At 40.3% G+C, this 26,180-nt stretch overlaps 3 protein-coding genes and 1 long non-coding RNA gene across 11 annotated transcripts in view; 2 read left to right on the top strand and 2 right to left on the bottom strand.

Annotated features, from left to right (window-relative positions):
• The window catches only part of LOC121070970, a 34,772-nt gene extending 12,383 nt beyond the window's left edge, over positions 1-22,389 (bottom strand). Inside the window, exons 1-2 of the long non-coding RNA XR_005820323.1 lie at positions 13,050-22,389; positions 2,252-2,263 (exon numbers count right to left, since the gene is read on the bottom strand). This is a non-coding gene — a long non-coding RNA (uncharacterized LOC121070970). The remainder of the gene's footprint in view (positions 1-2,251; positions 2,264-13,049) is intronic.
• Positions 455-5,486, bottom strand: BAG5 (BAG cochaperone 5). 3 transcript variants are annotated; one of them, XM_040558839.1, is made up of 2 exons: positions 5,357-5,486; positions 455-5,035 (listed from the first exon to the last, which is right to left on the bottom strand). In XM_040558839.1, exon 2 carries the CDS (start codon positions 5,005-5,007, stop codon positions 3,655-3,657), a length of 1,353 nt encoding a protein of 450 aa, XP_040414773.1. In that variant the 5' UTR covers positions 5,008-5,035; positions 5,357-5,486; the 3' UTR covers positions 455-3,654. The 3 variants fall into 3 exon arrangements, with proteins under 3 accessions (XP_040414773.1, XP_040414775.1, XP_040414774.1); XM_040558841.1 differs by having other exon boundaries at positions 5,169-5,417; XM_040558840.1 differs by having other exon boundaries at positions 5,118-5,357.
• LOC121070969 (cytochrome c oxidase assembly factor 8) lies at positions 5,487-12,683 on the top strand. The gene is made up of 5 exons (XM_040558842.1): positions 5,487-5,610; positions 6,291-6,488; positions 7,615-7,678; positions 9,651-9,741; positions 12,433-12,683. The coding sequence occupies exons 1-5, from the start codon at positions 5,515-5,517 to the stop codon at positions 12,536-12,538; spliced, it is 555 nt and encodes a 184-aa protein (XP_040414776.1). The 5' UTR covers positions 5,487-5,514; the 3' UTR covers positions 12,539-12,683.
• A 1,584-nt stretch (positions 22,390-23,973) lies between the features above and the next one.
• The window catches only part of KLC1 (kinesin light chain 1), a 51,800-nt gene continuing 49,593 nt past the window's right edge, over positions 23,974-26,180 (top strand). For all 6 annotated transcript variants that reach the window (XM_040558827.1, XM_040558824.1, XM_040558826.1 and 3 more), the window contains exon 1: positions 23,974-25,929. The gene's annotated coding sequence lies outside the window, so the exon portion shown is untranslated. The remainder of the gene's footprint in view (positions 25,930-26,180) is intronic.

The following is a 26,180-nucleotide window of genomic DNA, read 5'->3' as shown; positions in this document are numbered from 1 at the left end:
ATTCTCCCTTCCCCATTTTTGCATTTTTTTTCTTCTGTTTTATTGCATTAAATCAGCCCATAGGAGTTGGCCAAACAGCAGGAACAGCACACAGGCAGCAGCTTTCTGAGCAGAAATAGAACTACTGATTTCCAGCAGCAGTGAGCTGATAACTTGACTTACTGCATCTTAAGAAAACATACTGAGCCATCAGAACAATCATGTGAACATACCTCATCTATACAGCTCAGAATCAGATTAGTTTAACTTCTGAAGCCCAGAAGTGTGCAAAGCTATCACTGAAGAAAGAAAGCAAGCACCAACTGGTGTAATTATTGTAATACAGGGCTGAATGCATGGAACACCAAAAGACACCAGGTTTAGCAAGTAGAGGTAGGAGTGGTTTCCACACAAATCACTTTATTTTCCTAAATACAGCAATGAAAAAGCAAACTCTTAAAGGATGAAAAGAGAGTTTTATGTCTATATATTTAATTAAAATACTTTTTCTAAGACAAAAATCATTTACATTCTGAGAACTCACATTCAGAAATAAATAAAGGCAGCAGGGCATAACATTCAAATGAATACCTAGTAGACGGTAGTAACATATTTTTATTAATAATAAGGAATACAACACTGCAATATTCAATCTTGAGTTTGTATATACAAATGCCATATCCTACACAGCAATAAATCAAGACATATACACCATAGGAGCATGTACAATAATTTCTATTAAGTTGAAAAAGTAGGAACCATATGTAATGAAAGTTTCCAAACTGGTAATGCAGAAAAACTCCTTTGAGATAAACAACAAAAATAAACATTGAAATAACAACAAAAAATCTCAAAAAGAAATACAATTAACAAATAGGAATCATGATGTATGATTACCTCCCCAAAATACCCAATCATTTATTTTGCTCTAAGATAGATTACACAGCACACAGAAAAGTTATTATATTTCAGTACAGTACTAAAATGCAAGCTTTTGCAATGTGGTCCATTTACATTTTGCTGATTATTTTAGCCTACCATATTGAAAGGAGAAGTCATGTGTTCCTCAGTCTCTGGATATAAAAAACAGTGTAACTACATTCTTTAGCACAAAAGCAAGATTTTGAGAAATGTCTGCCTTATTTTTTTTTTGGTTAAGCACATTTAGTTTTCATTCGTGCAAAAACTGTGAATTAATCCCATTCCAAATGAGGATTTTACCATAAAATTTAAGTAGTCAATTGATTAGATTACAGAACGATGGAAAAAAACTTATTACACACAGTATCTTGCTACTGAATTCTACTCAGTTAATCAAAATTACACTAACCTTAAACATTTGCATTTTCAGAGATGCAGGCTTAACTTTCTATTCAGAAAAGCTAAAAGACAAGCAAATTTAAAATAGAACACATCTGAAAACTATACTTACTCACTTTTACATAACTTCAAACATTTATAAAGCTACATGTAACCTCCAAAGAACACAGACACTAAATTGTCAAACAACCTACAGGTAACCACCGCAGACCTGACAGCAGTACAAAAGAAAAATGAGTAACATCATCGCACTTTCAAATTCTTATATTTTCTAAAACCTTAAGTATAATTTAGAAGTCGCAGCTCAAACATGTAGAAATCTTGAAATGAGTACAATAATTCAGTTTTAAAATATTATTACTCTGTTTTAGCCATATAATATATAAATACAGATTGGAATTTTACCTGGGGGAAATGTTTTTTTGAGGTAAGGACAGATAAATTCAACAGGTTTATATCTCTGAAGAAGCAGGGAGAATCCTCCAGCAAACGTTCTGGCATTGTCAAACTGTGCCTTAGGTACTGTACTTAATTGAAAAAATAGATTGTTTTCGGCAAGCAAATTGCAAATAAATCACGTGTACAATCAGAAACAAAATACATTCACTCTCTGAACTTACACAGCCTTTCACCAACAACTGAAAGCACATTACAGAGTACGCGTATTCTCTTCTTTTAGTAATAGGCACAGAAGTCCCCAGTTTCCGTATTTCTTTTTAAATAAATAAATTCATTTTTAAACAGAATCTGTTCTTCCCATATCTGATACTTATCCCCAGGACTTTATAGAACTATTCTCAGATAGTGTACTATATTAATTTCAGATATAGTAGAATTATACAATAAATCCAGTTTGTAAAGATTACAAATGCATCAAGCTGCCAGTAAGCAGCTTCTATATCTACATATGATGGTGCAAGTTAGTGGTGTCATAAAGGCACTTGTCTCTCACAGATAGTATTGTCTTTTTAATCAGTTAAAAATATATTTAAAAATATTTTTAAAGTTTAACATCCAAAATGGTTTTTACTCCTTAAAGTGGTGCAAATCGTCACTTACAGAACAACAATTCATTAATTCAACATGAAAGAGCGAAGTGCAAAGTTTTCGTAATTAAATATATCTCTACATATCAATTCAATTTAATGCCATGCTCTAAGAAAATGCCAAAAAACATGCCATAGTAGAAATGTGATTGGTGCTAGCAGCCACAAAAAAAGGTAGGTACATAAAATAGTACAATCAAGCTTATTTATGAAGTTACTAAATCAATTAAGCAGTGAGTTGCAAGGAGAGACATATGCCACGAGTCTTTTCCAAGACATGCCTGAAGCCACACCTGAGCAGTATGAAATATATAGCACACATTTACATCATTAGGGACAAGTTTAGAGCTAGCTACCTAATTTTATAAAAATAATTCCAAAACGTTCATCCATTGCAAAGTGAATTCTGTTTTCATCAAATGTGAAAAGTCAAAACCAGATAAAATAGCAGAATTTTAAAAGACACAGAAGTAGCCACTAAGTAAAGTTCAGTGCAGTTTTCAGGTGCTTATGGATGGCAGTGTAAAATCCTCAAAATCCAATTTATCTGGTCAGTACATATCCATAGACTTTCCTCTCCAAGTCTCAGTAGTTTAAAGGAAAAATATGAAAGAGGTTCCACCAGCAGAATACATGTTTTTGTAAATCATCGGTCTCAGGTCTTACAAAAAAATAGGCCTAATTGGCTTTGCCTGTGTAAATGCTAATTTGAAGTTGGCATTATAGTTCTGTTAAGTAGGAAATCTAAAGAAATCTAAACAACCAGAAAGGTGTGATGGATGGAATACATCAAGCATAAACCAAAAGCCAGCAGGTTCTTTGGCATTTAATACTTTCCATCATAACAGCACATTAAGAGTATATCCAGACTACTATGAAGTTGCTGGAGGGAGCTTCATGCTTGAATACTAATTTTCGTGTCCGGTCTTTTTTAAATAGTTCTGCCAGTACTGCACCATAAGGAGTTTTCTGTATCTTTGACAAATCTGCATTCTCTGAACATTGCACAAGGTTATTAAAATAAAAACAGAAAAAAAATAAGCCATGTGATCAACTATTAAGCTGCTCCTTCAGAGAACCACATTTCTTTGCTTATAGCAGTGACCAGAATTGCTGGTGTACTGACAGTTGCCATGGCAAATGGGTGACTGTGTGGGAGAGCACACATATAGCCAAGTCAACATTTTATGCAATCTCCATGATTTAAGCAAGCATACAACACACAGCTTTTATTATGTGCTGCCAATTAAACTATCAGTCTATATAAAGTGCCAAAGGAAAAAAAATGTTATGTTAGATCATGGCTGTTTCAATATTCCCACTCATCCGTTTTCATGTCCAGGTAGTAAAGAATATTCTGTGCCAGCTTTACTGCTTGCTTCCTGGCAGCCTTACACCGTTCATCACCTTGTGGATCAACAGCATCAAGAGCAAGAAGTTGTTTTGTAAGGAGTTCTTCCAATCTCATGTAATTTTTATCTGTTCTGTTTCCATCAAATGAAATCACCTCCTGCTGAATTTGAGACAAGTTCCCAAGAACAGTCCAAACTGCTCTGTGAGACTGAGGTTCTGCAGCAGTTTGCTCTGGATACATTTGCCTTTTTCCAAGTGCTTCCTTTAAGTCAATGTACGTTATGAGAGCTTGCACTTCTATTACTGCTCTTCTCCTGGCTTCTCTAATACAAGGGTTTTTTCCTGGACTCACTTCATCTAACTGGGCAATTAATCCCTGCAGTTCTGCTTTGGATCCCAAATACAAATCAGAAGCGTTGTCTGTTTTTATAAGTAAAGAATTAACTTCCTTCATTTTCTTGCGGATCTCTTCTATTTTTAGAATGGACTGATTTTGTGCCAAATCATAAGCATGTGTAGAATTTGCTTCTTCTTCCAAGTCCAGGTATTTTTGCAATTTATTGATCTCTTCCACTACTTCCTTTCTGTAATTTCTTATTTCTGTGCGACCACAGACATCTAAAGCATCCAAATCAGCAATAAGGCCTGTAAGCACACAGGATAAATGCCTGCAGGTATCATTACTACTCACTCCCATTAGAAGCGCAATAAGAGTTCCTCTTGCTTTGTTCACCTCACACATTACAGAGTTAATTTTGGAGACAGAAGGATGCGCATCATTAGAGAGTGGCAGGGAGAGTTGCTGCTTCACGCAGCTTTCTATAATCTCCTGAACAGCACATACTTTTGTCAGCGTGCGATATCTCGCTTTGCGTAAAGAAACTTTCCCTCCAGTTTTCACCTGGGTAAGCCTCAGTATGATGTCCTGAATGCCTTCTTCAAATTCATCGTTTATGCAGTTGCCTCCTTTGTAGAAAGGCGTAATCTCGCGCTCCACAAGTGACTGTGCCTCCTTGAATATCGCCTCTATCTCCAGTCTGCGCGGATGGTTTGCATTTTGCTCCAGCTCCTTCAGCAGCCTCTCTGTTTCCTGAGCAGCTCGCTTCCTGGCTTGCTGAATATCCCCTTTCCCTTCGGTGTCTACGGAATCGATTTCAAAAAGCTGTTTGGTAAGAGACCGCTCCAATTTCTTGTAATCCCGGTCGGTAGACAAACCGCTGAAGACAACCACCTGCTGTTCGATCTCTTTGACCTCCTTCTGGATTTCGTGCAACCGTTTGATGGCTGGGTGTTGGTTACCCATTTCCATTCTCTTCTCCCAGCCGCCGTCAGACGACCTGCAAGGATAGAACGAGACCCGCGATTAGCTGGACGCCACGCCGCCTCACCCCGCCGCCCTTCACAACCCCCACCAAGCACCTGGGCGCTGCGGCCGCGTTAAAACCCCTGTGCCAGCGGGCTTTAACCCACCCCGCCGAGCTTCCACCGCTCTTCCGCGCCGCCCGGCCCGGTGCTGAGGCCGCACCGCGGCCCTCCCGGCTCCTGCCCCGTTCCGCCTTCCCTTCCCCGCCCGCTCCGGAGCCGGGGAAGGAGGAACCGAGCGCCGCAAAGCAGCGCTCCCCTCCCGGCCCAACCCGCCGCCTCCTCGCCCGCCTCACCCGCCCCGGCTGAGGCACCCGCGGCCCGGCGCGGCGCTGCGCCACGGCGCCGGCAGCGAGGGAGGAGGGCGGGCGGAGGGCTGAGGGCCGCGGCCCCTTCCCGCAGCGCCGCCCCCGGCTTCAGGGCGGCCCTGCCCCTGCCCCTGCCCCTGCACGAGATGGCGGCCGCCAGGGCCGGGCGGGCGCTGAGGGTGGGGGGGAGCTGCTGCCGCTGCTTCTCCTCGGGCGGCGGCGCGGAGCGGCCGGGCGGAGCGGTAAATCCCCAGCCCTCAGCGGCCGGCTGAGGGTGCTGAGGGGCAGCGCTGTGGGGAAGGAGGGGAAGGGAAGGGCCGGGAGGAGCGAGCAGCGCAGGGGTTGCGCCGCCGAGCGGCTGGGGGGAGCCCGCGGCGGGGCTAGAGGGCGGCGGGCTGAGAGCCCTCGGCGCCCCCGGGGCGTCCGGGCGGCGCTTGTAATCACCAAGCAGGTTGAGAGGTGAGGGGCAAAGGGGGCAAAATGCTTCCCCGGCTGGAGCGGGGGGAGCCCGCTGCTCCGGAGCCGAGCCTGAAAAGCCGCGGGCAGGCACCGGGGGTGCCCGGGGAGGCCCTGCTGAGGGGGCTGGCACACGGACCGGTTCCTGCCAGCAAATGTCCTGGAGCATCTGTGGTACAAAACTGCTGGAAACTCCATAAAATCATGATTTATGGCTGTTGGGGAAAGAATTGAAGGTATCCTCTCTGTAATAGATTTCTAAGTAAAGGTAAAATTTAAATATATCGCAATTTTCAGTCGAGGTAAACAAAGTTGCGTATCTTCTGAACGTGTTACAATTATGTGCTTTAAGGCTGCATGGAGACTTGCATGGCTGTATGGAGTTTTAGAGCTTGCTTCAAGCTGTGATCTTCACGAAAGCGATGCTGAACCGGTAACAATAACGATTCCCGTACGTATTTTTAAGGGCCCGGGTTTCCGCCCGCCGGCACACTCCCGCCACGACTGGATCGGGCCCCCCGACAGGCTCTCAAACCTGCGGCCGGTGATCTTCCATGTGCCGCGGGACGAGTCCGCCCTGGAGCGGCGCCTGCGGGAGGCGAGGCAGGACACCCAGGCCTGGAACCAGCAGTTCTGGGCCCAGCAGAACGCCTCCTTCCAGCAGGTGAGCGGGGCCGCTGGGCGGCGCTGGGAGGCTTCGCGTTTGGGTGCTGGCGACCCACAGCCTTCATCCTTGGCTTTAGAAGGATTTGGATGGCTGCGCAGGAGATAACCTTCAGCTGTGCCTCGTGCACTGTGTGGCTGGCTCAAATAGTCACCAAAAACCTGTGATTTTGGTTTTCTAAACTAGTATTCAGTTCTGCCTACAATTACTTACTAGCTTTAACTGATACTATTTTTTTTTTCCAAGATGCGCAGTGTCTACCCAGAAATTACGTTTTGTCATTGTTTGCAATATTAACTTCTAAGTCTCTTACAAAACTACAGACCCTATGCATTCAATTGCTGTCTAGTGATGTTTGCCATATGTTTTTCTTATCTTGCACTGAAAACATCAAGCTGTAGCCACCTTGCACGCGCAGACTATTTGTGACTGGAGCTGCTGTTGAAAATGACGCTGCAGATTTTCTTGCTCTGTTATAGGAGAGAAATTGGATGTAATCACTAAGGGTAAATGAAGGGCCATGCCCTGTTGCCTGGCTAAGCTAAAAGCAGGAACATGTTTAGCTGTGGTATGCCTTTTTCTGATTGCACTATTGGTTAGGAGACACTGAATTTTGTTGTGAGAAGAAAAATGCTTCAGAATTCACTGTTATTTCTGATGGTCTGTGATCATCGTATCCCCCCAAAACATGTGAAGATCTCGGGGGGGGGGAGAGGAGGGGGAATGAAGCTTTTAATTCCATAGAACTGCTTATTAATCTTTTAAAAATGATGTAAAGAGAAATGCTCTGTTTCCATGTAAGTAGCTTCAATTTCTAAGTCTGCATGTTTTTCTGTATGCAGAAATTCTCAGTTAAACTGTGGGGACTAGCTGGGTTGTATGTCTTCTGTAAACTTAAGGTTTAGATCTAGCTAAACGATACCAAAGCTCAGTTGTACCTTTATTCCAAAAATAAGTTGCATGTGTTTCAGCAGAGTGTTTGCATGAATCAATGGATGCATGCAGCTAGCAGGATCTAAGTGAATATCCAATGGTATTGGGCACTAAGCTGTTATGTGATTTAAAAACAATGGTTAACTTTAAGGTATGAGTACCTCAAATTCTAACGTGGAAAAACGTGTTTTAGGAAAAAGAAGAATTTATTTATTCAAGACTGAAAGCCAAAGGTCTGGCAGTGAGAGATGAAACAGGTTAGTGAGATCTCCGTGTACAGTTTAGGATGCATTTTGAATTTTGTTTAACTCTCAATATTGTTAGTTTATGCTCTTTGTGTTCTGTCACAAGTAATTCTTCAGAGCAGGATTTGGAAGTGCTTTTTGGGAGCATGCATGTGGGGGGTGAGATTTTCTCTTGTACTGTTCATCTAATTCTTCCCTGCCCAGCATGAAGGAACATGCTGAAATCTTAACCAAGTAATTTTAATAATTTTTCAGTATAAGGAGGAATGGGCTTTCATCTTTCACAACTCCTTAACCTGGTGAGCAAGCTGAGCTAAACTTACAGAGTATTTGTCTCAAGTCCATGTTATGGTTCAGCAGATAAATTCATGCTCTTCATTCAGGTCCACAGTGTATTCAATTAATACAATATTTTCCCTTGAGGGGAGAGTAAGACAGCTACCAAGAAAACAACAGAGAACAGAGTTCTCTGACCTTCTTTGGCTGATCACAGTTGCTGTAAAATACTTGCCTCACTAATTCCTGATGTGAAATAGGAAACAAGATGCTTTCATTATACAGTGAGCTGGCCATTAGTATTAGTTTGAACACTTTGTTTATAGAATAATGATTTATTTGACTTCAGTAAAGCATCTGCTCTGATGTTGTATATATCACAGACCATTATGTTTCTCTTCTGTTTGTCCCAGTGATCAGCGTGTGGTTGAAAAACAAATTAACTCCAGTTGTTAAGAAAAAGCTTCTTTCATACTACTGTTTTGTTCTTTACTTTTTCTTTAACTTCTAGAATTAAAAAAAAGCTTGTACATCACTTACAAATAAAATTATTGGCTGCACATGTTGCATAGCTCTTTTTGTTCTACAGTACAGCTGTGTATGTGTGCATGTGCGTATATATAAATAACAGTAAAAACTATACACACGTATAGTTGGAACAGAAGTTATTTCTTCTATATAAGAGAATCTTCAGTTTTGCTGCTACCATTATGAAGAAACAAATTAACTATAGCTGTTAAGTAGGCAGCCTTCAAATATTATGATGATGAATTTGTCCCATAGTATGTTAATCCACTGTATATCTTTAAATATTGACAAATGGTACTGATCAATAATACACATTTCTATGGTCAGTCTCGGGTGCTTTAAAATGTATTTTGGAACAGCAACAAGTAGAATCTTACAATTTTTTCTCTCATCATGTCCATGTTCCCTGGGACATTCAAAGCTGACCACCAAACACTGAAAGTGCCAGAAAGTTTGTACAGGAATTAGAATTAAGAATATTCACTGGTTCTGTGGATGCTATTCTGTGGAATAGCCATGGATGTGCATTTCATGTACTGTGCAGAGAATACATCTCCTCTTATTTTCTACTCTATGCGAATGGCATGTTCAAAGTCAGACACATCCTCTCGTACTTCACAAAAGAATTGTCTGCCATATTGTTAATAAATGTGACATCTCAGAACACATGCTCTTTGGTATAAGTTACTTTAAATTTACCAACAGTGACAGAAAAAAATTGTACCTTTGAAAATATCTTGACAGTCGTGAATAGTGTTTTTTCTGTACTTACGGACTTACTTTAGACATGGAAACATAAGTTACTAAGTGCTCTTACTGGTGCTATTTAGACTTTGGACCTGTGAGAAATTAATGTTAATCAAGGGATAGATACTCCTAGATCAATTAACTTTTTTTGATAAGTTTCCTAAGTAATCTAAGACCTGTTAAACATCATCGCTTTCACAAGTAATAATGGCTTAAGAGTTATTGTGTCAGTTTCAAAATGATCAGTGGCTTTTAATCTGCTGTGTTCCCTTGATAAATTTTAAAGGGTTAGAAGATGAAAGCATATTAACATATTCAAGGTTACACAAGAAGCCTGTAAAAGCAAGGAGTTAGACCTAGCTCTCCTGAATCTGAACCCAGTATTTTAATATGAAGAGCATCTTCACGTTCTTATGCTAAAACTTATTTTCAGGTCAAAAAGCAACACTGAATGCAGAAGAAATGGCTGACTTTTACAAGGACTTTCTAAGTAAAAATTTTAGAAAGCATATGCATTATAACAGGTATGTAGAAGGTATTTATGTTGACTGTAAGATCACAGAATCATAGAATGGTTTGGGTTGGAAGGGAGCTTAAAGATCATCTAGTTCCAACCGCCCTGCTATGGGCAGGGATACTTTTTGCTACAGCAAGTTTTAGTCTAGTCAAAAGGCATAGGATCAAACTTAAAAATTTATCATTCTTTACCATTATTGTAAAAAATGCAGGATATGTGAAACTCTCATTTTGATTTTTTTTTAAATGCTATTATTAGCATTTGACAGAAATTTGCATTATCATTTGAGTTCTTCCACTGTTTATTGTTGATTTTGTGGAGAATAGAGTCTGGTGTCATTCCTTCCTGAGACTGCAGAGAGACTATATCAGGCCCTCAATTTTTTCCCCTTATGGGATGGATATTTTCGTGCTGTCAATTGAAACATAAATGTGTGAGTAAAACAATTTAAATTTCTGTATAAAAGATTCTAGTTAACTTCTAAATCAAGTAAGGATTTACTAATCTAGTAAATATCATTTGTCTCAAGGAAAAATCATTTAGTAAGAGTAATACTTAGTATTCTTACTTTTTGTTTTTATTATTTTGCAAGTATATGGTCAAAATGGAATTGACTAGCTTTGTGTTTGGGAAGTTTTTTGTGTGGCGAAGCCTTAGTAAAATGATCCGCTGCACTCATCCTGAATAGGACTTTGGCTACAATTGGGTAAGCCCACATCCACCCAGTCTCCTCACATCTGCTGCATTTTATGTGTCACTGTTTGTACAACAACTTGATAAACTGGATTGGGGATCTGAAACAACTGAGAAATGACTTGCAAATTCATATTACCACCCTGCAAGTAGCTGTGCATGCTTGGTGGAGGGCTAGATATGAGGAAGCAGAAAGAGGATAGTACTTAATCCAGTTAGAGTAGCGCTGCCCACTGCACATGAAAGCAGAACTTATTTTTTTTGCATTGGGTTGAAAGGTGATTGGGCTCCAAGGTCCCGAGTGTTCTTGGGTTCCTGATGGTGTAACATCAATGAGAATTATACTGCAACTGTAATTGACCTACAATAAAATGTGATTTAGAGTTCTTTGTACATATTGTGCATATACTATAACATGCTATACTGTAAGAACAATTTGCAGTTTTACTGCAAGAAACAGACACCTCTTCTCTTGGGGATGAGGCAAAAAAAAAAAACAACTGAACTGCATGAAAATACAGAAAGGTTAAAAAAATAGATCATTTTTGATAAGAGGATTGCTGTTCAAATTGCCTATGTTATATTAACTAATGATTGATCAAGCAAATAGTTTATCTTAGAATTGACCATCAGAGGCCATTGTTGTAGTCAACTCAGGCTAGTGTCCCATCTTCTAGGTAATGAGAGTTCAGGCTTTGCTTCTAAACATTCCTTGGTTTTGCTTTGTTCTAAAATCAGCTGGCCAGCTGTGCTGTAGTTTCAAAGTGGAAATGCACAGCCGTGAAAGCAGTGGAGCTTAGAAGCATTCCGATTTTCAAGGGGTCACATTCATAAAGGTTTTTTAGTGCACTCAGCATAGCTCTTCCGCAGAGATGCCAGCTGGCCTGGAAACTAGCTGCTGAAATATTTAAACTTCTAAACTTTAGGAAGAAGTGAGGCAATGACTGTGCATAGACACCATGAATATAGTTCAGCGTACTGAGACTGGAAATAGTCTAGTTTAAAAAAAAATCAAGAAGGGCATAGGAAATGAGACATGACGGGAAAAGAAACAGTTGCAGTGTTAGCGTGATATTTTGATTTAACATGACATTTTAGGGGGTAGCTCGGTGCTTCTTGTCAGCGTGATTTTGGCTGCTGTCCTTACTGAGAGGTTAATATCTCAGGTTTAAGTTAATCTGTACATGCAAGGATTCTAACAGAGATCTGAAAGAAGACCTAAATTCCAGGTGTAATGTAATATTCCCTGCTACTTCTACAATAAGCATATTCAATTGCTTCTTGTGCAGAATTTTACCAAGCAGGGGAGGGATCCTTGATGGAAGCCTGAAGGAAATAATGAAATCGGTTTGTAATAGGGGCAAGAATTTGAAGCAAATTCCCAGAGATTAAAAAGGGGTATATTTTGAATTGATTCTACAAGTCATGCATGCAAGACTAACTTTGACAATACTAACGGCATCATAGTTAAAAGATGCTGATTAAGAAACCAAATGTTTCTTGTATTGGGTTATATAACTAGACTTTGGAGTACGATTTTATTTTTTCTCCCTTCATAGATTACCAGTTATGCCCTTTTCAACACATGCATCTTCATATGTGCACAAATCTTACCTGTAGTACAGCACTGGCAGTACATAAGTTCTTACAGATAGCTTGATGACCTGCTTTACTTCTAAAACATGAAATTTGGTTCCACTTTTTATCTTACATGATTTCAAATGCAATTAGTCATAAAGTTATCCATCTCCTAACTTTCTTTTTCACAGATAAACTTTGAATAGCTGTAGCCATATCTTCCACGTGCAATCTGTTCATAGATGGGGATAGTCACAGAGATATTTTCTTAGGTTATTTAGTTAGAAGTGTAACCACAAAGAATGGAAGGTGTAGGTCAACACTGAATTGTTATTTGTGAATGCCAAAGGGTATTTTAATATAATTGTGTACCTTTTTCCTGTTCTTGTTCTGTGTGTTGGTTGTTTTCCTGGCTTTGGAATCCAAGAGATTGGTATAAACGTAACTTTACGATCACATTCCTCATGGGACAAGTAGCACTGGTGAGAGCTCTGAGGTGGCTTCGCTGGAAAAAGAAAAATGTTGGAAATTAGTGATCTCAGCTCCATGAAGAATGCAACACTAGCTAGGCCTGCTATAAATGTGTTAATAGTGATGTTCAGAATCTGAATGTCTAATGTAGTAATTGCTTGCATCTGTTTCTTAGGCTATGTAAATAAAGTTTACTATTGGTCTTAATTTATAATTGCTATTTAGACTTCTTTACCTTTTATTTCAAGAATATCTAAAATTTCCCAACCAAAATAACCGAGAAAACTATCAAAAGCTTTCTTCATCTATATTAAATGGAACAGATCAGCTCTGTCACATTTTTACCGCGGAGGCATAGCTCATAAAACATGTTTCAGTATGCTGTGCCTGAACTTTGGTCAGAGAAAGTCTTCACCAACTATATTAGCATATAACATAAAAATGCTTTATTTTGCAGGGGTTGTCTAGGGCAGTAGTTATCCACAGTAATATAACATGGTTGAAGGAAGAAGTATGACTTGTGAGTGTGTACGCACTATTGATTTAGAATAATCCTTTTTTTTACAACGTGACTTTCTATTTTTAATGAAATTTTAAGATAAAATTTCAGATAAATGACTAAAGCAATAGATGGGGTCTTCTTAGATAATTTTTTTTTCATTTGAGGGAATGTATTCCCTTGGACAAGAGTTCCTCTAACCTTTGGTTGTTGAAGGTTCTAGCTGCTGAGCATTAAAACACATGCATTGCCAGATATTTAATTTTGGTAAAAAATTAAACTGGTTCTCAGCTGTATGAGGAGAAGAACATGATATTCTCACCAGTTTCTTAAGGCACTCGAAAAAACTTGCTAGGGGGAGGTGGAGGGTGTCTGGCCTCAAGGAATGTAATCTCAGTTGGGAGGAAGCTGATATAAGTGAAGTCTTAAAATGTTATGCCATGTATCTGTAATTTAAAAGAAGTTCCATACTCTGAATGTTCTCAGTGTCTTATCATACAGTTCAATGGACTGATTGTTTTGATGCAGTACCTACTGAAAGGATCTTTTTATAAAAAGAATGTTGTCAAATGAAGCATGTTTTCCCCAAAGCTGTGTTGTAGGGAAGGTTCTGGTTTTGGAAATGTGAGTTCTGTAGCCATTGACCCGTTTTTCCTATCTAAACATGGCATGATTTATTGATAAGCTTTTTCAGCTTGAGCAAAAATTGGCTTGTTGGTACTAATGAACTAATGATTCCTCTGGAAAATTAAATATTAATGATACCATAATGGATCACAGTGTTTCATACAGCGATGATATCATTGGGGTTAAAATGGTCACTGAATTGTGGTTCTAATAGGTGTGTTATTAGTAAATTAACATACCTATTAATAGTGTTTGAGGTGGAAAAACAGTGGCTCTAGGAGAATATTATTTGTGAATGCTGTTTACTACATCAAAGGTAAAAGGTATGTATTTATTAAAAAGAGAAAATGATATGTTTATTTAGGGAAGTATGGTTTTGAAGTAGACTACTGTGGCTATGTAATGTAATTCTTCAGGGCTTTACATTAAATCACGTTACAGCATATGTGCTTTGACCACAATGTGAACGCACATTTTAGTAAATAATTTCAATGTAAAATGTGGGAAAATGACTGGATAATGTATGAAAGTATCTCCAAAAGGCAGAGACCAGAACCCCAGTGGCCTGGTGGTTGATAGCCATATGTTCCTACGGCCCGTGCTTAAGGTCCCCAAGGTAGTTTCACATACTCTAAGTGGGTAGAGGTCAATCAAAAGAAACATTTCCATCTGAGCTGCTCACTTCTATTAACACAAACACTTTTGTGTGTGCCAGCTGAGCACGATGAGGAAACTGACTCACTACTAGGACTAATCCAAGTAAAAAGTGGTAGATGTCAGTTGAATTAACATGCCTCAGCATGCAGATAGAAGAATTCTACTGGTGGCATCAGGGAGATGGGGGAGTTGAGATGGAAGGTTTGGATCGCACTTCAGTCAACTCACAGTAGTTGTGAAACTACTCTAAATCTTTACTCTGTTTCATTGGAGCTACTCCTTAGTATGCAACAGGGAACGTTTTCAGTAACAAAAGCACAGTTACAAAACTGACTTCTGAATATGTACTCTTATGTCAGTCACCTGAAAACAAGGTGATCAGCATGAGACAGATCAGACGGGGATTCTACTCTGAGATGCTTGTAGGTGAAGTTAATGCCTTTAAGGCATTTCCTTCATTAAGGTTCTGTGTGGCCTGCTGGGCTCCTTCATCTAAAGCCTACTGAAGGAGCAAGGCATGTGTTTATGAGGTAAGTGGTGAGCTCTGATTTAGAATATGGAAGAAAGCCACCGTGAAAAGATGCTATTAAAAATAATCCATCTGAAATTTTGAGTCTCATTACCAAAACCACATACATTTACCAAGATAATTACACTTTCTGAAGTCAAAGGCCATATCATTTTTGCCAGTGTCACATTAATTTTGATATTTTTTTCTTGACTCAGAACAGTTGTAGTAATGTGAGCTGCTTTCACTTATTATTGATTATAAAACCTTTATACATCAAAGCAAGGAAGAGGAGCACCCATAGACTACTGAAAATAATTTTATGTATACAAAGGCCTGGTACGGTAACTGGAGCTACTGAAATAGATCAAAGAGTGCCTTTTCAATGCACGTTATCTGAGTATAAGGAAAAATGCTGAGGAGTGTTCTCATCATCTGAGTATTTAGCTAATCCTGTCAGAAGGAACAGCACTATTTCATATTTAGTAGTGTCAGCATGTGTCTTTTTAATCTGTCTCATCCATAAATGCATAATAAAGCAACAATGTTTTGGTAATATTCAAATAATTTTAGATAGTTTGTAATGACTTAGAGATGGTTGTGTTCTGGGAATCTTGGGGGGGGTTGTTAATTCTTTTGCTAAGAATTTATCTACTGGAGCATTAATTTCAATAAAATATGAGAGGGGTAGGAAGAAGTGTCAAATGAGAATTGACAGGCAGACCGACTAAAGGTTGGTTTGAAGTGATTCCAGCGCCCTGCAGGATCTGAACACCTTAACCTTTTTGAAATAAAACACATTTCTCAATTTTATTAGAGTTTTAAAAGTAATGGTAGAAACTACTGTGAATGTTTAACTGAAAATTCCTAGTGATAAAATTTAGTTCAAAAGTCCAATTTGTTACTTAGAAGCTGACGCTTTCTGGTCCCTTTTTAAAGGGACTTTTCTGTTTGCAATTTTCAACTTCCACTATCACTAAGCAATATTAGTAACCTACAGGGTAATCAGATTTAGCCAAATGAGAATTTAATCTACAACCTGCCCAGAGCCCAAGGGCCACACTTTTGCATAAAGACTGGGAGATTGAAGTATTTTCAGGAAATGATAATGTATGTCTGGACCTCTAATATACACAAATAACATGTTTATATTAAAAACTGTATCCCCTGATTGTTGTGATCTGATTCACAGAACAATAAACCCATAAATAAATACTCAGGTTCATTACTCAAAAAATAACAAATGAAATTTACTTTATTTCTTATGAGTTTATTTCTTAAATGGTTATTTCTTAAGTACTTGGAATGTAATCATCTTGAAATGCATACTCATCGATAGTCATTACTGCAGAAATTACTTCTTTGTACCCGGACTTTGCATTCATTAATGGATTAAGATTTATCCAAGTATTCTGAGATTTAGTTGACTGACGTATTCAAATAGCAGATGCTGTGGAAGTGCAAAAGCAGTACTTTTGGCTAGAAATAGCAAAGATAAAAGATTACATGATTTCTTTTAATGCGTGATCTTATTCAAGAGAAATATTTTACAGTACTACCCACTGTCTACATCAGAGTTTTAGAAGCCACGTAAATGCTCTAAAGACAACATCTTTGTTTCTTATGGCAGCCTGTGTTGTCTTACTGGTACAAATGAAATACACACTGAATCTAGTTCCTTACATTTTGAAGGGGGAAGCACAGTGATTTTTTGTTCTGGTGTACTCAGGTTCTCATCCTTAGGGCTGGCTCAGGTGTGTTCTCAGCAGAGCCTGAAAGGGCAGGAGACAGCAAGAATGGCTGTGTGCATTGCTTGGCTGCTGGGACTGCCAGGAGGCAATTAGCACTTAGCATAAACTGGAGGAGCCCTGAAGCTACTTTGATGGACCATGACTGGCAAGAGTTTCCAACAGCCCCCATGCCTGTCAAAAATTACTGTCATTCAGCAATGGTCTGTTCACACCACCGCCTCCAAAGGATCCACTGATATGATTCAGCGGCAGAATCGGCTGTGATGACTTTCATCAGCTGAGCCAAAACACATCAACGGGCAAAATGCAAGTTTCAGAAACATGAGAAATTCAGGTCACTATTCATATCTCATTATTAAAGAACTTCTTGTTGACAAATTTTAGCTCCGACTTCATAACAAATCCCTGCCAGGAAAAATTTTCATGTGATGATTGATGTGATGATTGATTGGTTGTTTTTAAAGGGATCTGGAAAAGTTTCATATTTTAATGTGTAGAATTATTTGAGTAAATAGAAGTCTAGATTTATTTGTTTGTTTATTTATTTATTTATTTATTGAGCAGGGGGATCTGTTCTGCAAAACAGATTCTGTAGTCAAGGCTATATTAGAGGGCAAAATCCGTGAATTGCAAATTTCAAAAGGGATTAATTGACTGCCTTGATTGCTTTCCAATTGATTTCATTATTCTGGAGTGTCATATAGAAAATAGGTGGTATGACACGCGTAAATATTCTGTAAAAAGCCACAGCAAAGCAGTCCTGACACTAGTAGCTGTAGGAACTATAAATATTTAGGTAGAAAGCTCTTACTTGACCGAAATCGTGAGACTGAAAGACAAAATGGAAACTAAGTTCCAATGAATATGTAAGAAAATGTCTTCTGAATGTCTCTTATATTTACCAAAATATTTCATTTTTAATCTCATGTTTGGAAAACCTCCAGTTTCCTCAGGCCTTGTGAAAATTTTTTACCGTGAAAAACAGACCAAAATACTAAGCTGACTATGATGTGAGTAAATAGCCACAGGTGCTAATTTGTGTTAAAGGAAAATTTGGCTCACTTCAAAGAAAAAATCAACTCCGCCATAGGACATTACAGAGCAATTTTAATTGGGAAGAGATAGTAAAAATTAATTAATTTGCTATGCTCCTCTGCTGCTGCTTCTGCAGTGCTCCTATCCAGTGGTCGTAGAACTGAGTCAAATAGGCTGATGCTGGGAGAATGTGGCTGAAGAGTAGCCCTTGGACAGGGCATTTTTCCATCTCAGGAAGATTTTTCTCAGGCTTTTGAATCACAAGGTTCACGCTGGTACTTTAAAAGCAGCAAAGAAGCTTATTACTTAGTGTCTTGAGTCTGTAATTCATAGGTATTATCTAACTGCCACTTAGATCCCAGTGTTCAATTTCGTCTGTAATTAACAATGTCATTTCAACTTTTAGTTCTTTTATGAATTTATATGTAAATTAGAAAAGCAATCTCGCTTATTTACAGTATGAACTTTGTTATAAGGCACTACCCGATAGACTTCAGAAGCAAAAATTCAAAGGGAAAGAAGGTAAATCAAATTAATGGGAATGCCAGTAACACAGCATTCCAGCCTCCTTTGGCTGTAAAATGAGTGGGATGGGAAACAACAAATGTGTGAACCGTCCTTTAAAGGTATTTAGAGCGCTTTCTGCACTGATGCATTATAAACCTGGCAGTAACATTTTTTATGGTTATGTAGTTAATTATAAGGATTTGGGGCATGGTAAATTGCTGCTCACAATGGAACCATTTATTGGGTAAATTTCTGGTCAGTGTTGTACACTGATGAAGGAAGATGGTCTTATTCATCGGCCTGTTCTGTATGAGTCACCAGAGTTTTCAAGCATGTGGTCATGGTGTACTGTGTGGCCCTTCAGCAAGCATAACACTGTGTAGGCAATACATTTCCCTTTCATGGCTAGTTTATATTGTATCAGTTGTTCCCAGCTTTCTCCTAGTGATTATTGAGGCATGTTTCAGTTCCTATTTACAGTCATATTATTTTCAATAACTAGGGTTTGATAAACTATGTAAAACTGCACTCATCATGGAAGCAATTTCAGTGCTTTTCAGACTTCCATTAAAATATAACTAATATTTTAAATATTAAGGAATAATTTGATGTCAGCATAGCCAGATTCAAAAACACTGCAGATGGCTTGTTCCAATAATTCCCCCCAACTTCCCCAGGAGACTTGTTAATTGATGTGACTGAGTGAACTGATCCGTGTAACCAAAGCACTTCTAACAGCCCATGTATTTTAGGTGATGCTCAGGTTTTAGAAGACCCTGGTGGCTTTTTTTTTTTTTCCTCGAAAAAATTACTAAAAGCTCTGCTTTCTCTGAAATAAATTATGCCCAGCTGGCCACCAAAGTCAAAGCTCAAGGAGTCCTGCTTTAAATTCCTATTTTTAATTATTTGCCCTCTGAAGCAAAATTGTAGCCTCAGAGTATCAGTGAGGGCCTACGTGCTGATGAGGTAACTGCGTTTACCTTAGCCAGTTTCTGCATAGATTACAGCTCACCTAAATTGAGCCTGGCCTTTCTGGCACAAGGAAAACTTTCAGAATATGATCTAATGCAGCAGTGTCTGCCAAACTTGATAAATGAATAACATCCCTTCACCGGCTCTTCTGTAATGTTCTCTTGAACATCAGTACACGGATGTAGGAGGAATCCCTCTCTTCAGAGAAAGAAATAAACAGGTACAAGGCTGGTTTCTAAGGCCTGCAGGAGTGACTTAAGCAGTCATTTCACCAATGTTTTAAGTCTTAAGACTTGACAAGAGTGATATACATGCCTTCTATATCATTGCAAAGATACAGAAGAAGTGAAATGTGTCTGTGGCATGTCTTTGAACTTAATACATTTCAGTGGATTTCTCTACTGTCCAGCATGAAAATGTTAAAGCAGATTAAGTTTAAAGAAAAAAAAAAAAGATAAAAATATGATTTACATCTGAAACTGAAGCAAAAACTCTTCACATTATGTACTTGCTGTGGGAAGAGGGAGGCAGCAAGGAGAGTGAATTCATATCCAAACCCCTGGGAATAATACGATCATCTCTCCTTATCCTGCACCTGCTCTGTTTCCCAGCAGGGATATGATGGGGAGCAAAATGCCTAGCACAGGCTGTTCTGTTTCCTATTGATTTCCAGAGTGACTCTGCCCTTCTCAGCCCCACGTACTGTGTACTATCCATCTAGCCAAAGGCATATTCACAGAAGCCATTTTCTGTAGAGACATAATGGGTCATTGGCCCAGAAGCTACAGAAATAGTTGTCACACAGCAGAAACATTTCCATTTCCATTTCCCTTGGGACAAACTCTGTTACGATAAATTCCCTGGTCCTGTGCAACTCAGAATGTCTTTGGTTTGAATACCCTCTTAACCAAAGCAAACTCCAAAAATGAAAAGTGAATGTAAAATGGGCTTACATTAAATACAAGAAACTGCAATCAACTTTGCCTGGATGCCAAATGGATTTGGTGCAATTCCATACAGGGAATATTAGTTAAGGAGGAGAGAGTAGCATTTAACAGAAGAACTGAAAGGTGGATAAGGGTTCCGCAATTACTGCAGCACATGCAGAAAAGCAATACATCAAGTGAAAGGGAGATTAACGACAAATCAGACTTAGGAGCAAACATTTTCAATAGTAATTATGGCACAAAATTGTAGCATGTTACGCTCATGAAAGATTAAACAAATAAGAGCAGAGAGGGGCAGCTGGAATAGTTAGGGAGATGTATGCTCTCTCCTACAAGAGATAAAGGGTTCAGTTTGTTTAGCCAAGCAACGTGATGGTCAGGAAAGGAGAAAGGAGTGCAGAATCTCCTGGACAGGTGAGTGGAGGGAGGAACATGTGAAGGGTTTACCCTGGGAGAAATGTCATTTAATGAGGAATGATTTAAACATATAAAAGAGAGGTGTTACATTTGAGGTCTTCCTTAGAAATGCAAACACACAGAGGAATGGGGCTACAGAAAAAGTGATTTTCATAATGAAACTCTGGAGAATTTCGTGAGAAGAAAGTACCTAAAACAAAGGCTCCTTTGCCATGCAAAAATCCCTACAACCACTACCAGTATTGTCAAGGTGAGAACCTCAGCTAATCTAATTGCAAGTAATCTGTCAGCAAAGCCTGATGCATTAGCAAACCTCCATAAAGGAATGCTGACAAACCATACAGGTAACAAACGTCTGGTGTTGAAAGAAAGGGAGGGGAGAATGTAAGCAGGATTAAAGCAGGCACTTCGAAATAGATGGAGGTCATCCTCCTGTTTTCTGTTCGTAGCTAAGAAACACACAGTTTGAACACAGATTATTGAAGATTTTGTCTTTGGAAGAGTATTTTCATTGGGTTTGTAGAATAAATTTTTCCTACCAATATCAGGCCTTTTCCCAGCAGACAGATAAAGGAGCACTGTCGTATTGTATTGCAATCTGAATGTCCTTACTCTAGTAGTGGCCAAGATTGTGATACTCCACCAACACAGTGATGTTGATTTCCTCTGAAGGCTTTAACACAACTTCTCCAATGGTTCACTCACTGAGGTAAGTGAATAGAAAAAGAAATTAATTTCCTGTGACTCATACGAAGTGATTAATAACTCTTATAATCTTGAATGAGCAACTAAAACCCCAAGAGAGAATAAACTCAGTGAAAAGGAAGAGTATAGAGGAAGGAAAGGAGCATAAATGGAATGCTATCGTTTCTGTACAAGCACTAAAAGTCATGTGGAGCAAATATGGAGAAGTTGCTGGTAGTTAACTACCAGCTGACTACAGAACATGAAAGCAAATAAGGAAGATCATAATTTCATCTTTCAATGAAATTAGAGGTGTGGCAGAAGCAAAGAAGGAACAACAATTGCTGGCTGAGCAGAGTTGTATGTACAGGTGTGAGCAGTCCCTCATACAGGTGGGAACCTACTTACATGCAGGGAGTGAAGGTGCAAGTCTGAGTATCATCAGAAACTCCAATGCCAACCCTTAACCTGTTGGTGATGCTTAAAAGTAGGATCTTAGGAAATAATGACAATGCCTGTAAATTCATATAGCATGGAGTATTATAGTTTGTCAAAGGGTGTGATTCTCAACTGCTTGATCATTTATTACTTTGAAGATCACAGTAGAAATTGGAATATATAACTGTGTTGCTGAAATTGTCTAATATTTTTCTTCATATTCATATATTAATATGAACATGCAAATTGTTTCTAGCATTCATCTGATTAACTGTATTAGCTGAGGTTTTTAATTTTTTTTAATAGCAAATGTTTTGAAGCTAATCGAATGGGCTTAAATCTTCATTATCTTTTGGGCTTTAACAATGCCACTGCCTGGTAATAGCTATGAGATGAAAAGAATTCTGGATAGCAAAATGTTAATGTCTACAGTAAGCATCCTGCTCTCCTTAAAAAAGTAACAGAAATTTACTCATGAAATGGCCTGTTGGAGTTGAATTACACTGTCTATTTTCTTCTTATTTCACTATGGATAAAGAATGGCGGGGAGAAGCATGCCCACTTTCATTTGTTACCACTTTCTAGAAATCTTTGTGACTCTGAAAAAGGAGAATTCACTTGTGTGGAAATGAAGCGTATTGACTTTGGAAACAAGATCGTGATCAGTATTTATTTTATGTAGTACTTTAATGCCATACCCAATAGTGGGTTTCCTATGGTATGATCGGGCATCTTGACTATGACAATAAATCTTTTACACCAGAGTGCCTAAACTCAGGAGGAAAGTCTTCACTCAGAGGGTAGTGAGGCACTGGCACAGGTTGCCCAGAGAAGCTGTGGCTGCCCCATCCCTGGAGGTGTTCAAGGCCAGGCTGGATGGGGCTTTGGGCAACCTGGGCTGGTGGGAGGTGTCCCTGCCCGTGGCAGGGGGTTGGAACTGGGTGATCTTTATGTTCCCTTTGAACCCAAACCATTCTATGATTCTAAGGATCTTTGAACTCCATGCTAACAAGGGAACTCTGCATGCAATAATTTGAAAATACGTACAAAGTAGCTAGGCTAAAATTGTGTCTGGGATGGAGTACTTTACACTTTTGAGTGCTGATTTTTGTTTCCTGTTTTCCATAAATGGCATTCTTGTAGGAAATACAAACTAAAAGCATATGCAACCGTCAAGCAATAGTGATGAAAAGCCAGATGGGTTACTGAATCTGGCCTTTCAATATTATTGCCAGAATGCTTTTAAACAGCACTTTAGGAGCAATTGAAATTGTTCCAATGTAAAGCTTTATGGTAGCCCATATTTATAGAATGAACTTATGGATTTTCTAAGACTGCAGGCTTAGATTTTAAAAACTTCTGTCTCTTTTGGAGGAAAGAGCCTCTAACTCCAGAGGATATATATTTTTTAATAACAATGGTAAAATAAAGAGGCATATGTTTCTTAAACAAAGTGAACCCGAATTTCTTATAGAGGCTTGCTGTAATTGTGGATGTCAGTTAAATTAACTCTTAGTTTGCTGTATTTCTCACACTGTTGCACCTCAAAACGTAAGAGCTTTCTGCTGCATTAGCTGAACTGTTTGCTTTTTCCCCTCACAATGTGAAAACTAAACCCTCTTCTGGGAGAGGAGGGAAATGGGTATATTGAGAATAAAGAATTCAGCATTCTAAATAATATGTTTTGGGATTTTGGTGTAGTACCCAATCAGATGTCTGCAGAAAACCTGTGACCTTGTTGATGGTAGACAGGGAACATTCTACAGACAGCATGTCTAGATCACTTCATCCTAAAAACAGGGCACATAGCATAACTAGTTCCCTAAGAGAAGATGGAAATGTGGACAGCAAACAGCTTTACTGCTAGAGGAACAGGGATAATTCTTATGTAAATGGCACAGGAAAAACAAGATCCAATTGGAGAGGAACTTGTGATTTTCAGGTCAGGCAGGAGCCTGAGGGAGAAGCATGCTCCCCAAGTCTCTTTTGTGTCTGCTCTTCTCCTGTGTGCCATAAACAGAGGGAAGTGATACTGCACTTTGGTTCCATTGAACTAAGCGGCCTTCCTGCACGAGGGAGCTTATAGTGTGTACTACTTACGTGGGAAATTGCAAGCATGCATATACTTCATTAGGCAGCATATTATGAATCAGGGTCATAGCTGGAGTAGTTGCTTTGTTCAAGAGATACTCAGCTCCCTTGGGTAAGCAGCTAATTGCAGGAAACCTTTGAAAGCAAATGTGTGATAGGAAGAGAGCAATGAATATTGTTTATTCAAAAGACAGGAGAGGTTTCTTTGAATCAGTTCTCTTGCATAATTATGTAATTAGGGCATGTTCTATTTTAATTAAATCTCTTGCATATTCATGGAAATCCTCTGAACTTGTGGACCAATTGGCATGACTCTTTTAAAAATGCAGTTTGTATAAAGGAATGCCCTTCAATTTTTTCCCCCCTTTCATATTTATTTCAAACACATATGTCACATCATTATACACAGTTTGCCTGGCCAATGCCCTGACTTCTCTGTCAGGACAAACTACAGTATGATGATAAACCACTAATACAAAATGGCCAGAGGAGTGTTTTAAATGGAGATGAAAAACACAAGAAGCTGCTGCTCTGAAGTACCAGTATCACAGCTGGTTTTTGTTGGAAAGCTTGACCTCTGCAAGACAGGAATCAGCAGAATTCAGAAAGTATAGTACAGTTCCCTCAGCTTTTCAAACCCAACAGTGACTCTCTGCACTTGCAGTCTGTAGCCGATCCATTTTCCCCTAATTTTGTTTCTGTTGGCCTTAGAATCACAGAATCATCCAGGTTGGAAGAGACCTCCAAGATCACCTAGTCCAGCCTCTGACCTAAGACTAACAAGTCCTCCATATGAGTGTCTTTTCCTGTTCTTACACTTCTCTGACTACTGCATTAGTTTTGATTCCATCTTCCTCTTAGGAGTCTTGCTTTCTCACCTGATCCTGGCTGTCACATATGCCATTTTGTAAATTTGTTCAATGTTTTATGTGAAGGCAAACAGATGTAAGCATAGCTTTATACAATTTACCATTGAGGTGAGGCTGCACATTTTGATTTTCCACTATACCTCCATACGTTCTATAAGCTTATGATTCATACCTATACATACCACAGGAATTACGTATGTGGTGCTGGGGTGATAATGCACCATAATATTCTGTCTAGACGTTAATAATATCTTTATAAAGTTAGGCTGTCACTGTCCCCTGATGACTCCCAATATACATTGTACTGCTGCATTATATTTAACTGTTTTTCATCTCAGACCTCAATTTCTTCCATCTTCATTTCTGATTAACGTGTATCCTGTGGAACATTAAACAACATGAAGAAAACACTGCGACCATTCTTTCTTCTTTAGAGGCAGTGGGAGTGAAATTGGAAGCTGCAAAGTAGTTCTTGTGACAAGCGTCACTGCATTTCTGATGAAACTCTTAAATTTTATGCATAAACCTGTCCAACAGTAGGGATCCTTCAGTAGTCCAACGTGCATCCACGACAAGGGTGCTGAAACATGCAAGCAGCACCCAGCAAGCCCAGAGGGTGCACCCAGCCTTCACCTCAGGATTTTTAGCTTGCTTTCCTGGGTGATTTGTACACCACAAGCTGCTGCTTCTCCAGAGGAGTTCTGCTAGAGCATTTACGAGTCCTGCTGTCACCCCGCTTTACACAACCCTAAACCTCCTCGGACACCCAAAACACCCGACACCACCATCAGCCGCGGTACCCGACCCTGGTGCCGGACCAGCCCTGCGGCACCTGACGGGGCGTTAAGGAAACACCGCAGTTTGCTCCGGTCAGAGCCCAGACACGGCCTGAGCCCCCTTCCCCGGGCAACCTCGGCGCTGTCAGCGCGATGCTCTGCCCCTGCCCGCTTCCCCTCCCCACCGAACGCCATGGCGGCGGCCGCTGAGGGGAGGGAGAAGAAGGGCGCGCGGGGGGCACTGGGAGAAGGAGGGGAGCCGCCATGTTGGGCGGGTCGGTGGGCCGTGCCGTGCCGAGCCGTGCCGGTGGGCGGTGTGGGGCGGTGTAGGGCGGGGGCAGCACCAGGAGCCGGGGCGGCGGCTGCCAGCAGCTGTCAGCGCCCGCTCCTCAGGGGCCGGGGCCCCTCGCCGAGCGCTCTGCGGCCGCCGCTGCCGGGCTTGTCAGCTCCTCACGGGAAGCACCGAAGGCGCCGCGGCGCCCACCCTCTCCCTCACCCCTCCTCGCCCTGCAAAACCCTTTTCCTTCCGCCCGCCCATCGCTGACATCCTCCTCCGGTCGCCTCCTTTCCTTTCCCCCCCCACCCCTTCCCCTTCCCCAGCCCAGCCCCGGGCTGCGCGGCCCCCGCCGCCCCTGCGAGCGCTGCGCACATCGCCCGAGCCTGCAGCACCGAGCGGTGAGCCGGGGAGCGGGGAGGACGGGGACGGGGGGGCACCGGCTCCACACCGCTGCCTTCTGCCTCTCGGCGCCTTCCCCTTGCGCCAACAACAAAAGGACCCTCCGCCGCCCCGCTGACAGCCGGCCCCTTTCGCGTGGGGTGCCTCGGCTCGGGTGGTTTGGGTTTCTTTTATTTTATCGGGATGGGAGGTGGCTTTCCCCCCCTGTTTCGTGTCCCTCTGCTGATCCGCTAGAGCGGAGGCATCCCCC

This window comes from Cygnus olor, chromosome 5 (genome assembly GCF_009769625.2).
Source record: "Cygnus olor isolate bCygOlo1 chromosome 5, bCygOlo1.pri.v2, whole genome shotgun sequence".
Taxonomy (NCBI): domain Eukaryota; kingdom Metazoa; phylum Chordata; class Aves; order Anseriformes; family Anatidae; genus Cygnus; species Cygnus olor.
This window is presented reverse-complemented; position numbering and strand designations above follow the sequence as displayed.

Excerpts from the sequence above, each read along its gene's own strand:
- BAG5 (XM_040558839.1), bottom strand. The coding sequence starts at position 5,007 with ATGGAAATGGGTAACCAACACCCAGCCATCAAACGGTTGCACGAAATC.
- LOC121070969 (XM_040558842.1), top strand. The coding sequence starts at position 5,515 with ATGGCGGCCGCCAGGGCCGGGCGGGCGCTGAGGGTGGGGGGGAGCTGC. Across the intron at positions 7,679-9,650 it reads GGCAGTGAGAGATGAAACAG|GTCAAAAAGCAACACTGAAT; the intron begins GTTAGTGAGATC and ends ACTTATTTTCAG. Across the intron at positions 9,742-12,432 it reads AAGCATATGCATTATAACAG|AGATTGGTATAAACGTAACT; the intron begins GTATGTAGAAGG and ends TTGGAATCCAAG.